At 43.4% G+C, this 14197-nt stretch overlaps 1 protein-coding gene across 1 annotated transcript in view; it reads right to left on the bottom strand.

The window, feature by feature from the left end:
• Positions 1 to 5475: 5475 nt before the first annotated feature.
• Positions 5476 to 14197, bottom strand: part of COL4A2 (collagen type IV alpha 2 chain) — a 189559-nt gene continuing 180837 nt past the window's right edge. Inside the window, exons 47-49 of the mRNA XM_083168671.1 lie at positions 9851 to 10042; positions 7551 to 7837; positions 5476 to 6048 (exon numbers count right to left, since the gene is read on the bottom strand). Of these exons, the coding sequence (XP_083024797.1) occupies positions 5794 to 6048; positions 7551 to 7837; positions 9851 to 10042 (734 nt within the window). The 3' untranslated portion in view covers positions 5476 to 5793. The remainder of the gene's footprint in view (positions 6049 to 7550; positions 7838 to 9850; positions 10043 to 14197) is intronic.

Raw genomic sequence — 14197 nt, 5'->3', positions numbered from 1 at the left:
GAGGTCTGTACCCTATGTTCACATAGGGGTTTCTTTCACAGGTATCCTTTCTCAGGGATGTGTCAGATCCAGTATTCGTATACAATGGAGTATTGTTAGATGTATACCCTAACTTACTGACCTTTTTTAAGCGCCCTATATACACATATAGGTTTCTTTTAGATCTTCTACGTCTCTGGACGGAATACTATGCTTAGTTCACCCAAAGTCAAACAGGGGTTCCCAGAAGGGCGGCCCTTGTTCGTAACACTCAGCAAAGGTCAGGTCCCTATGTTCCTTGAAAGGTTTCTTTTGTCAGGCCCAGCAGGTACACAAGAAAGGTCCGGTCTAATCCTCCATAAAAAGTGTTTATTTCCAATGCAGCTGCCGACATACCTAATGAAACTGTCAACTTAACCCATGTCGACCTAGATTCATGTGGATCTTCCTGCATGTCGACCTAAACGCATGTTGATCTAATGGTGTTGACCTACCCAATGACCGTATCCCATCACAGGCTGAGTTCTTATACGGTGCATATAAATTCTTTAACAAATTCATTACTCATATGCAGATATTTACAGCAAGTTTAAAGTATAAAGCTACAATTTTTTTAATACTTTTTCATACTTTTCCTTTTTCTCCTTTTAATATAGCACAATTTTGCACCCCACAATATAGTCTTTCACTTTCACCATTCAGGATGCTCCTGCAGACTCCAATAGATCCTTCCATCAGTTTGTTCGATTTTTAAAAATCCAAAGGAAACCGGAAACCAACTTCATGCAGTTGCAGTTTTTCTTTATTGAAATGACAGTGCTCACAAATTAGCTGACATTTCGGTCCTATATACAACCTTAATCATAGCATCATGGCATTCAGTGCCCTCAGCCCATGGAGAATTTGGTCACTTCTTTATGTACACATAAAGGTTCTTTTCACAGCATCACCTGCACTTTTTCTTTGCACAAGCCTTGAAGATAAAGCCTCTCCGGCTTTGAAACGTCGGCATTATGCTTGTATATGTCTAACTACTGCACATAAAAAATTGGATTTTCTGTATCCAGCTGATTGAGTGCTGCCTGTTACTTTGGCGGTCCCCCCTGGACTCTCAGAACAACCCTGCTGTTTATATTCAATTCAGAGGAAGGCACCTTGGCGCATTACCTCAACAATGAGAGTGCCAGTCAACTACTAAACGTGTGTGTGTGTGTGTATGTGTATGTATGTGTGTGTATGTGTGTATATATATATATATATATATATATTTGTGGTATCTCAAGCTGCGTCCAGATCCTGGATTGACACTTGTGAAGAAGAGGCGGCACTCAATGGGTTGGTTTTAAAGGTGTATTATAAATAGCATAAGTGCTCCAATAACGGTGGTTACATTAAGACAGACGACGTTTCAAGACCTGTGCGGTCTTTTCATCAGGTCAAATAATGCATACATGGTGAGTAAACCGTGCAATAGATTACAATAAAACTGTTTTATTGTAATCTATTGCACGGTTTACTCACCATGTATGCATTATTTGACCTGATAAAAAGACCGCACAGGTCTTGAAACGTCGTCTGTCTTAATGTAACCACCGTTATTGGAGCACTTATGCTATTTATAATACACCTTTAAAACCAACCCATTGAGTGCCGCCTCTTCTTCACAAGTGTCAATCCAGGATCTGGACGCAGCTTGAGATACCACAAATATCTATACATAACGGAAGGCACCTTGGTTCTATCAACTATCGTCCAGAGTGCCAAACCACAAACTGTTTCTATATATATATATATATATATATATATATATATATATATATATATATATATATATATATATATATACACACACAGTGTGAGTGTTTTTGGTATGTATTGGTGATTTTATTTTTATTTATTTTGGTACTTGTGTACTTTCATGGCGCCGTGCGTCTGTGTCACCTTACGGGGTTTGCTGCACTCGCCCACACTACGGGCTCAGTGGCTCGCTACGCTGGCCACGCTATCTAAAATCAACTCCATGCCAACGTGGATAGGGGGGTACAAACTATCCACGTTGGCATGGAGTTTACAGCCCCGCAGCTGGACACAGATGCACCATGCCGTGAAACTACACAAGTACTTTTATTTTTGTATTACCTCCCTTGGCCATCAGTGCAGTATTGGATACATTGATTGGTGATGAACCATTACTCTTTTGTTGCCACTGATTTATACTGTATATCAAAGAAACAAAGGGGTTATGACTGTATGATTGACTGACTGGTTATGAGACCAAAGGGCAGAAGTGCAGGATCTCCATAAGCTAGGCATCACGCCAATCCTCATACAAGAGTAGCTGTGTCCAGGGGCAATTCAGAACAAAATGACAGGGAGGGCATCATGACAGGGAAAGGGGGGGTTGTGCCACCAAAAGCGCAAGAGCTCCTGGTAATGGGACACTGTGACTGGTTCTTGCTGAGAGGCAGTTCGATGGGGCAATGGGCTGGTTGGGAAAAGGAAGGGGGGAAACACTGGGCTATCAGAGTGGGAGACATTGAGATCTGCAAATATTGCTGCCTTGATAACAGGTCTGAATTAGGCCCCAACTACATAACTACACAATATTGAGTACAGGGTGTATGCAGTGCTAATGCACTCTCCTCAATATAAAGCTCTGCTATCTAATATTAAGCAATGTTGAGGTTCTTTGTATATTGGCCAAGAAATAATAGCCCACCGACTGCGTCTAGGTGACCTCGAACAAATGTTGGGACCCTACGACAAAAAGGCAGGCAAAAGCCAGTCACCCCAGGGCAGTGGGAAACGGTCATCTGTCAGGAGAGACTTAGGTCGACTGTCATTAGGTAGACCCCGGAAGGTCGACTTGCCCCAAGGTCGACAGGGTTAAAGGTCGACAGGGGTCAAGGTCAACATGACCCAAGGTCGACATGGTTTTAGGTCGACAGTCATTAGGTCGACATGAGTTTTTCACTGTGTTTTGAGCCGATATGTGCCGACAGGTGGTATTTCATGCCCTACCAACCACTAGGGCGTGGTGGGAGAATAAAAAAGTGTGCCGAGCGTAGCGAGGCACCATGCCCGAAGCATCGCCAGTGATGCGAGGGGCTGCGGTTCAACTCCAACTGTGTCCATGTCGACTGTGTCGACATTCAGGTAAAAAAAAAACACAGTGATAAACTCATGTCGACCTAATGACTGTCGACCTAAAACCATGTCGACCTTAAGTCATGTCGAGATTTCATGTGTTGGAGATTTCATCTCATTGATTTCTGCCAGCAGAATGCATCATTGGCCTCATTGGTGCTGCAATGTCCAGATATCAGCAGAGGGGGACGCGGGCCAGCTATAAAGAGGGAAGTGGAGGCTGGACTTTTATTTCTCGACCATCTTCCTACCACGGATGGCTGATAAATGAATATGGAGAGTGGCAGGGGCTGGACTTTTATTTCTGAGTCACCCTCCTGCCGAAGATGGTTGAAAAATAACGAGGGGGGTGGGGGTTTTAATTTCTCAGTCATCCTCCTGTGGTTGTTGTGTACTATTTTGTCCAAATACATTGGATACGATTTAGTTTAACTATGTTGGTACTTATGTAGTATCTGGGCTGCCGATTTTTTGATTGTATGCCTTAAGTTAAGGCATACAATCAGATGCGATGCGATGCGATATCGCATCGCATCGCATACGATGCGATGCGATGCGATGACCCGATTTTTCCATAGGATTCAATGTTAAAATGGACTGAGTCCATTTTAACATGGAATTCAATGGGAAAAAGGGGTCCTTTTCATACCCCTACTATCCAAGTGGGCATGGAGTTGGATATAAACCTGTGGCGAGCGTAGCGAGCCACCGAGCCCGAAGCGTGGCGAGCGAAGCGAGCCACGCGAGGGGACGGTATTCTGTGTCCCCTCGCGGGGCTCGCTACGCTCGCCACGCTTCGGGCTCGGTGGCTCGCTACGCTCGCCACAGGTTTATATCCAACTCCATGCCCACTTGGATAGTAGGGGTATGAAAAGGACCCCTTTTCCCATTGAATTCCATGTTGAAATGGACTCAGTCCATTTTAACATTGAATCCTATGGAAAAATCGGGTCCATCGCATCGCATCGCATCGCATGCGATTTGGTCGGGTGCGATGCGATGCGATGGACCCGATTTCAAAATCGGCAGCCCAGTTACTACATAAGTACCACTATGTTTATTCCGAAATTAGCGCCTGAAAGGTTTTTTTTCTTGGGACAAAAGCCCTCACCAGGGAGGATGCAGTGGTAGGGCCCTTGTTTATGGGTGTGGCCATCCTCCACATTGGTTTGCCAAACCATTAGAGCGTGTATGGGCTGGGCCCCTTAATAAATATATGTATTGTAAATACTGCTAGTGCTGCATGATATTGTACTAGATTTAAAAGTCCATTCCCTACCCCCCCCCTTAGTGCAATGTATATGATGAATATATCACTGTGTTGAAAAAGAACATCCCAGTGTGAGGACACACCTGCAACAAGAGTGAGAACTTTTTGTGAGAGTGAAAGAGGAAGTTTGTTGTGCTTTTTTGAGACACAAAAAGATAGAGCAGTCCCTTCACCGGCGCTATAATAAATATAAGCTTCACTCTATGGAAATCCAAGTTCTCATATTGCTGTTGCTACCGATGTTTTGCAAGGATATCTTCCTACTGTATTTCTCTTTGACCGAGCAGCAATGGTCCACTATAGAAGAGAATTCTCTACTATGATGGACCATTGCTGCCCGGTCAGAGAGAAATAAGAAGATATCCTTGCAAAGCTTTGGTTCTCAGTCATATGAGAAAACTTGTATTTCCATAGAGGGAAGTCTATATTTATTATGGCCCGGGAAAGGGACTGCTCTATCTTTTTTTTGTCTCAATTGTATCTTTTCTTGGGTATAGAGGATGGCCCTCAGAGTGTGCCCTATCTGGCAGCTGTATTGTGCGCATTGTTGTGAACTGTTTCAACTTTTTCCATTTGGTGTTGTGCTTTTTTATTTACATGGTAAAGCGACTTTGGGAAAGTAACTCACTGTTATCCGTGGTGCAACCTTCTAAGCACCTTTGTGACACCAGTCCTGCATTTATACACTTTTATTTGGTGATTTGGTGAAGGCCCTGTGTGTAACTGGTTGCAGGTGTGGCCTTTTTTGTAATTGTGCAATTGTACAAATCTGTATTTCTTATTTGGGCATTAGTGCATCATATTGCATTATCTGTGCGGTGCAGCCAGTGAGAGCGACTAGAGGAATGGCTAGAGCTCACGTCATTGCCTTACTGATTATGGAGGTCATTCTGGTTAATTCGCTCCCCCGTGTGTTCACACGGGGGGAACAATGTTTTGCGTCTGCGAATTTGCAGCCTTGCAAATCAACCAGATTAACCCCCTATGTCACATTGTGATCCGCTCACTCATGAAACTTATTATGTCAAACCTGAACAGTTGTTCTGATATGAGGGGCTAGTAACCATGGCAACCAAGGCTCACAATAATTATTTTATTTTCTTTGGCAAAACTACTGAAAATACTTTGCATCTCATATTATGTACATTATGTGCTTTGGTTCATTTTAAAAATAGATTGACATGACTTTGTGTCCTAAATGGGTATCATTATAGTAACATTGGTCCCTATTATATGGGTAACACAGAAAAGAACAGTATATGCAGGATGCTATTTTTTACACAAATGTGAAATCAACTTGTACTTTGCGAGGTAATAAGTTAAAATTGAGCACCAATATAAATCTTGTTAATTTTTTTTTCTTATTACAAAAGATAATACACGTGTTTTCTTTTCTTTTATAGATTCTTCATGCAAACTTGGCACCGGCTTATATTAGTTCGAATCAGGCCAGCTTTCAGTGTATCTGCAAGCGGAGAGGTCTGGAAGGGCTGTTCAATAGTTGTAAGCCAGAAGCTGTATTTGTTAGCAAAGTAGTGGCAAGTCCCACGGCCACCATTGCACTCAATGAACGGAGTTGCTCTGAAGTCTTCCAAGCAGCTGCCTGGAGAAGAAAGGGATTGTCCTCCTCCCTCATCACCTGCGGCTGTGTGCTGTGGTAAAGCAAAGGTGACAGAGGAAAAGAGAACAGTTAGTCTGTACTATTAAATGAATGGGCAGCAACTGCTGCAAAGCAATCGGCCTCTCCCCGTACAGTGTGCTTGTTTGCTGACACCATAGGAGTGAGTTACACAAAATAGGAACAGCTCTTCCATTTATGGTGTCACCTGGTCCTACCCGAATTCCCCTAGTGACATCACTGATCATCATTTGAATGGCAAGATGGTGGTGGTGGCATGCTTCTGTGCACCGATGCCATTGCTAATACATATAGGGATTAGGAGAACAAAAGTTCCTTCTCCATTGGAGACCTAAACATAGTTTAGAGTCACGTGACACTGACACAGGTATTCAATGTGGCCAGACCTGGTGCAAAATGTTACGAGATGAGGTGGACTAGGCCAGCCCAGGGAATGTTTACTGACCACATTATATTTCTAGGTGTTTAAAACTTGGTCAGCTCCACAGTGCAACTCCTATAGGGTGGCGCATCTGTGTAGCTGCGCTGGCTGAACAAGCGTTGAGCTGGCCCTGAGGTAACACATACACAGTACAACAGTCGTCAATTTCACTGATCAAGATCACACAAATTATTTAGAAGCTATGTAGTTTTCATTCCCTCAGTATCCAAGATTCCCATGATTACAGAGCATGGGCAGGATTCTCTAATAACCCCCACCGCACATCGCCGGCATTCGCATTGTTAATAATCACATATGCAGTAACATGCGATTATTAACGCAAAAGCGATGTGCTGCGGGGCCCCCCTCCCTCCCTGAACCCTTACCCGCTTTGAGGGTGCTCCGTTTCCAGGAGGTCACTGGTCTGGGCAGCACAGCAGGAGGCTGCCCGGACACAGGTGAGGTGGGTGCGCAGGGCGGCGGGGGACATGAAGGGAAGCCCATAGGCTTCCACGGGGTTACTCTATCTAGAACTGGCGTAACCCCCCCCCGCAGCGAGGCCACTGCGGTGGGGCTTTGCTGCATATGAAAATGCCGAAAAACATCACTATGTGTGATTTGTTACTGTACAGACCTGGGTCCTTATTCTGGTTCACTCCCAAAGGCAAATTCCTTCTCAAATGGACAAAACCATGTGCACTGCAGGTGGGGCAGATGTAATTTGTGCAGAGAGAATTAGATTTGGGTGGGGTTTTACTTCAAAGTGAGATCTATATTGCAGTGTAAAAATGAAGCAGTCAGTATTTACCATGCACAGAAACGAAATAACTCACCCGAATCTAATTCTCTCTGCAAAGTTACATCTGCCCCACCTGCAGTGCACATGGTTTTGTCCATTTGAGAAGGATTTTGCCTTTGCGAGTGAACCAGAATAAGGGCCCTGATCCCTGGTCATAAAAAAATGTACATGGCTAGAACCTTTCCTGTAACTTAATTTAAATAGTATTACCACAGGTTCCTAAATACAATGTAGGTATTTGTACACAATCTAAACTCAATTAACATTTGTCAGAATAATAAATATATAAAAATACCATAACAAATGAGTATCCAATCCACAAGCTCCGCCAACCACTTGGACAGAATGGAATGGAAGCATCTTGGCTGTGGACGGCAATTGCGACAGCAGGAGCCTCACAGACAGTGCAGCGACTTATGTAGGGTTTAATTTCTTCATCTGCCACAGGCATCATTGGAAGTGGAGCTGTGGTTGACAGCCAGTATGACTTATCATTGCGACTGGCATAATAGCACAAATCTCCGGGGTTACAGTATAGGAAAGGCATTGTATTGAAGCGCTGCAGGCAAGAACCAGCAAGACCTATACACAAAAAATAAAACAGCTGATTACATTCTAGAACTCACATTGTGTCTTCTTATAGCTATTTCACCAACTATGGAGATGCCTAAAGCAGTGCAAATAAATGAGTGAGCAATACACACACACACACACACACACACACATAATCTTTCTGTTTTGGATACATATGCGGTATTAATACTGCCACGCAGCTCAGCTGCATGTACCAAGGGGGTTATTCAGACCTGATCACTTAAGTTGCTAATTTGCAGAGCCCTGCGAGCAGATGGCCCCTGCCCCGTCAGAGTGAAAACCCGCCATGTGCAAGGCTGCGGATATAGCATAGATCACCGATTAGCTGCAAATGCGATCGCACCTTACCATCAAATGATTTTTCCAGTGATTGCTTAACCCAGGACCAACCCGGCCAGTGCGATAGTAAGTGGCTGATTGAAGCCGGAGCTGACGTCACGCATCTTCCCTGAAAATGTCTGCATTGTTCTTGACACTCCCAGTAAACGGCTGAGTGACACTTGTCAATTAACTTGCGCTGGATTTTATAGCTGGATGGCTTCTCTCGTGTGTGCTATAATCCATAGGCATTCGCAGTTATTCCATAATTGGCCCGACTGCGACATCACAGCCCAGTTATGAATAACCCCCAATATGGGTAATACCAAGCCCGGGCATGCTGCACTTCTGATTTGGCCCTGAAGGATATGGTCAGAAGCAGAACTGGAGAGAAGAGGTAGTGTAGAATAAAGGTGCTCATGGTAAGTAGGAGTATTGCTGTGTATTGGTTTCCAGAAGAGAGCAGAAATTAGATCTTCTTTTGCAAAGCAAGATTATTGAAATGGGTGACGACGGTGCCTTTTAGGACCAATGTAAAGCCGCATACAGGCATTTCCATCCTATATAAGGAGCTCTATTTTGCTCCAGCTCACTCTTCAAGTTGCACTTTAGATAATAAGCAAATTTCCAACCACAAAAATGAATGTCATAAAAAGTTTAACAGAAACAATGACGTATTATTTGAAATCAGGGTGCTGATGTATTCATTAGCCCGTGGTGCTGTTGGCATGTATATGCTGTGTGGGCCAGCCTTGGAAGTAGCGTATTTATAATGGGTGCAATGTGCATGGTGTACATGGGCCCCTGAGTCCCATGAGACACGCACTGCGCCCATTTCTCCTAAGGGTGAAGGATAACAAGAATAGGTGTAGCTGGGGCCTTGCACCTCTACTATACCTCATTTTGCAACAACTTCACCTCTTACCTGTAGTAAACTCCCAACACACTAGGGCAAAACCATGGAGTTTTTATTACGTGCATTGTCTGCTTCATTAAATGCTGGGTCGTCAATGTCTAAGTCAAGCACTAATGGTCGACTTACCCTAGGTCGACATTGACAGAAGGTTGTTCATATTTTACTATCCAAGTGGGCATAGAGTGAGAATATAATAGTGTCCAGAGAGCAGCGAGGCACTGTGCCCGAAGCATGGCGAGAGCAGCGGTACACTTATACCGTGTCCATAGGTCAACATAGACACCAAAAAAAAGTGAAAAACTCATGTCGATCTTATTCAGGTCAACCATGTCCATGTCGACCTTAAGCTTGACCTTTGGCGGCAGGTGCCTATTCAATGCTGTCTTTCCCGACAGCATTGAACAGGCAACTCAGCAGAATGGACCCAACTTTAAAAGCAGTCGAGCCCGTTCTGCTGCCAATCCACGGCAGTTTCTTAAGGTCACGCCCCCTTTTCGTCACTCGGCAGACGGGACATTGAATCCCGCCTGCCGAATCTTAGCCAAGAGGGCCGAGAGCGGCACAGGGTCACGACTGTTGGGACGTCCTGACAATTATGACCCGGGATTGAATACCCCCATAAGCATTTCTTTATCTTTAGTTCACAGTGTAGCATATTAGCATTTGCATATATTGCCTTTCTGTGGTTTGCATAAGGAAGATTGGTATAATTTTGACCAATGTAACATTTAACATCAAAATCCTTTTTTAAATGGAGAGCAAGTTACCCAAGTCCTGATTGTGTGCTTTCTCCTGCCCTTCAAAATACAGCAGACTGTATCCACTCCATAGTTTTCCCATGCCAACAGGGCACATTGGCTCTTGGTCAGTCTGACTGTGCTTCACTAGGAGATAACCAATGTTCACACTTCTTCCTGGCATGCCTGGCAGCCCAGCAGTGCCTGGTACACCAGAATCTCCTGCAAAATCCAGGTAACGTTAGTACTGTATGTAGTGTGCAAGCTTGTCACATTTATATATAATCAATGCTCACATGAACACATACATACATACATACATACATACATACACTAGGGATTTTAAGTTGAACCCAAACACAAATGTTATTTTTTGGTTATCATGAATGTCTGATCAGGTAAGATTAATAGAGATGGCTCAATAGATCAATAATTTTATGATTTATCAGATTTTGAATGAGTCTGTATAAAAAAATTAAGGGGGTTATTCTAGTTCATTCTTTCTGACAAAATCCTTCTTAGATGGACAAAACCATGTGCACTGCGGGTGGGGCAGATGTAACTTGTGCAGAGAGAATTAGATTTGGGTGGGGTTTTTCTTCAAAGTGAGATCTATATTGCAGTGTAAAATAAAGCAGTCAGTATTTTTCCTGCACAGAAACAAAATAACTCACCCAAATCTAATTCTATCTGCACATGTTACATCTGCTCCCCTGCAGTGCACATGGTTTTGTCCATCTAAGAAGGATTTTGTCAGAAAGAATGAACTAGAATAAACCCCTAAGTGAGGAAAGTAGACACTCTTCCATCATTCCACCTCTCCATAAGGCAGGCAGGCAGGCAAACAGAAGTACTGAAAATAATAATGAAAATAAGGAGCTCACTCCTAAAGTGATATAGTATATCCAAATATTGTTACTCATGCATACATTTGTCGATTGAGTTCCATTTTGCACTTATACCTCCTTACACTTATAGAAGTAGATTGGAGGCTTGTAAGGTTGGGCCTGCTAGGGCTAGCTATGTGCAGTGTGGGTGCATAACCAATGAGTGTGTCTTGCTCTGTGCTGAAATAAAGATGCAATACTTATACTTGGAGGGTTGTTGTGTTTTTGTCTACAGTATAACATACTGTACATCCCTCCTACTCATGTTTATTAGGAAACTAGCTGACCCGCCCGGCGTTGCCCGGGAAAACCTTGGGGTTTCTTTATTTCCAAAATTGCTGAAAAATGTAATCTTACAGTATGCTGTTACAAAGACCTAAGATTGTAATTTGTTATAGATTCCACCATAATGTTAGAATGTGTTTGCATTGATACTCAATGATGGCAATGAAATCAGGTGTGGTGTTGTTGTTTGAAACACAACGCTCCTGAGTTGAAAACTTGTATGTGTTGATGAATTCCACATCCACTCCTGAGATTTAGCACCTACTGTATGACATATCCTCCAACATCTGAGGGTCAGAAATCGGCAGTGGCGTAAGTTCGTCCCAGTTGCCCGGAGGCAAGGTAAATATTGGTGCCCCCCCAATAGCTAAAAAATTAAGGTGTCTCCAGTAAGACAGGTAATGGGTTCTTCTAATACAGGGTGACAATTGTAAAAATGATGTTAGGAGGGGTTAGCCACAGAATTGAAATTGAAAGCTTTCAATTAACTGATTGGCTGGTCCCAGGATTCCCAGGATATATATATATATATATATATATATATATATATATCGATAAACATACACACATATGTGTGTGTGTGTGTGTGTGTATATATATATATATATATATATATATACTGTATATATATATATATTAGTTCCAGTTGTATAACCAGAGAAACTGTTTAATTCACAGCAGCCAGCATACAATATCGACGTTTAAAAAAAAAAAAAAAGGCCCTTCGTGATTGAAACGTCGACATTGTATGCTGACTGCTGTCAATAAAGAGATATTTTACCTGCTATCGGTGGTGAGTGCCCTCTCTGGTTATACAACTGGAACTATATATATATATATATATATATATATATATATATATATATATATATGGATACGGGGTTTTATGAGGCCTGCGCTCAGGGTGTAAATCACTGATCTCTAAGAAATGGGTAATGTATGCTGGGGGATAGCAACGGATCCCAATGCTTAAGCTATGTATGGGCTAATGAATGGACAAAACAGTGATTGGGGATAACAATTAATTTATTGATAGATCCCACTGAATAAGCTGAGTCTAAGCGTGCTCTGGGCACCTTAAACTATAACATGCGGTAACAAACTTGCAAGTGCAAGTGGTGTGTTGTAACTCGCCTAGCACAGTGAAAAAAGGGGGGTATGAACTTGTTGCTGACATGCAGCAAACAAGGGGTGGTAGGGTAGCGATGGAGAGGGGTAAAGTCACAATAACAGTCAAAGATATTAAAGAGAGGGATCATCATGCAATATGTATATATATATATATATATATATATATATATATTGCATGATGATCCCTCTCTTTATTTGAGCAGTACATGTAATATCCTTTTCTTTTTCAACAAGAGGCACATATTGTGCTGGTTTTTACAGACCCACAGCACAGACTCACCCCTCAAAGGCTGACGCTGCAGCGTCTCCCACCTAACTCCCGGCTTTTACTGTAGTCATTTGTCAGCTTCAGTGACAGACAGTCACGCACCCGCACACTGGCTCCCGCCCGACTCTATAGTCTCTGCTCTTCGTCACTGGACAGTGACACTTCTCCTGTTATCTGGCCTGGCTTCCTCAGGCAGACTTCCGCCCCAGCCACTGCCAGCAACCAGTTGAAAGGGGACGCCCGCACCACTGCGCATCACACCAGGGTACTGTACGGGGGAGGTTGGGGGGGAGGCCCGCCGCTGAATAAGATAAGTGCGGCAGGCAGCAGCGGAACATCGGAGGCAATGGAGGCAGAGCCCCCTTTTAGCCTGGCGCCCGGCGGCAGATGACTCCATTGCCTCCGGGAGTTCCGCCACTGGAAATCGGTACAAAATCAGAAAGGGACATGTCCACACCTCAATTTGTATACTTTCAATGGTACAGTTTCTAGGGTGTGTAATTACAGGCGCTGAGTGCTTGGGGTCCGGGGTGGGCGTTACTTACCGCGCCATAATTAATTAAAAATTTACTGCTCCCTGCCACTGCCGGTCCCCTCACCGAACCTGCCTACAGCAGTCTCTGAGGTCTGGGGATCTGTAAAGCACATGCACCGAGCATCTCTACCAAACAGTGGGGCAGCCCCTGAGTGTGGGAGCAGGTCCGCGGGCCTGGCCACATGATGTCATGACGCGATGCACACTATCCGCATCACTGTAATGTACCACTGGGAATGGGTGCAATGGGCCAAATTCTTCCCTACACCCGCCGGGCCAATCCACTGATCCAGCCATCACAATCATCAATGGATGCATTGATAAGGTTTGGAGTTTAAGAAGTTGAAGAATAAGACTGAGAAAAAGAATTGCCATGTTACAAAGTTTACAATTTACTCAATAAATCGTGAAAAAAATGTAAGTGTACATAGAAGTACATCAAGAAATGAAAGTAGGATTAAAAAATAAGTTCTGATTCAAACTGATTATTGTTTGGATGGGGTGGATTGTGAAACAAATCTATAGGTGAGGGTATGGATATTGTGGGCATAATTGGTGTTTGTTACACCTACAGGGGGCCCTCAATTGATGGGATTTTCACTACAGTGTCACGGTCACAGTGTCACCATAGGGGGATTCCCAATTGGGGTCCAGGTGGTCTTTTAGGGACCCTTTACAATCCTGTAGGTCTCTTCTCCTTGAGCTTACAGTCTCCCTTAATGATATTCAATCACTGAGGGAGACCGTAGGCTCCAGGAGAAAAGACCAACAGGATTGTAAAGGGGTCCCTAAAAGACCACCTGAACCCCAATTGGAAATCCCCCTACGGTGACACTGTAGTGAGAATTTCTCATCAACTGGGGACCCCCTGTAGGTGTACCAAACACCAATTATGCCCACAATATCCATACCCCCTCCACCTATAGATTTGTTTCGCAACCCACCGCCATCCAAACAATTATCAGTTTGAATCAGAATTTATTTTTTAATCCTACTTTCATTTCTTGATTGTACTGTACTTCTATGTACACATATTTTTTTCACGATTTATTGAGTAAATTGTACACTATAACGTGACAAATCTTCATCTCAGTCTTATTCTTCAACTTCTTACACTCATAACATTCAAACAAATGCATGCAGCGCTCATGCCCATCGACCAAACATTATCTATGAACCAAAAGAGTCTGGGAAACCCTTAAGGCAGAGCAGTGCCTGATATCCAACTGACTAACAGGGTGAGTGCAGTGTACCCACTTTGTATTGATCAA

The sequence above is a fragment of the Crinia signifera genome, chromosome 2 (assembly GCF_055691185.1).
Source record: "Crinia signifera chromosome 2, ASM5569118v1, whole genome shotgun sequence".
NCBI classification, from domain to species: Eukaryota; Metazoa; Chordata; class Amphibia; order Anura; family Myobatrachidae; genus Crinia; species Crinia signifera.
Note: the sequence above shows the minus strand (reverse complement) of the source record. Positions and strands in the feature narration are given on the sequence as shown.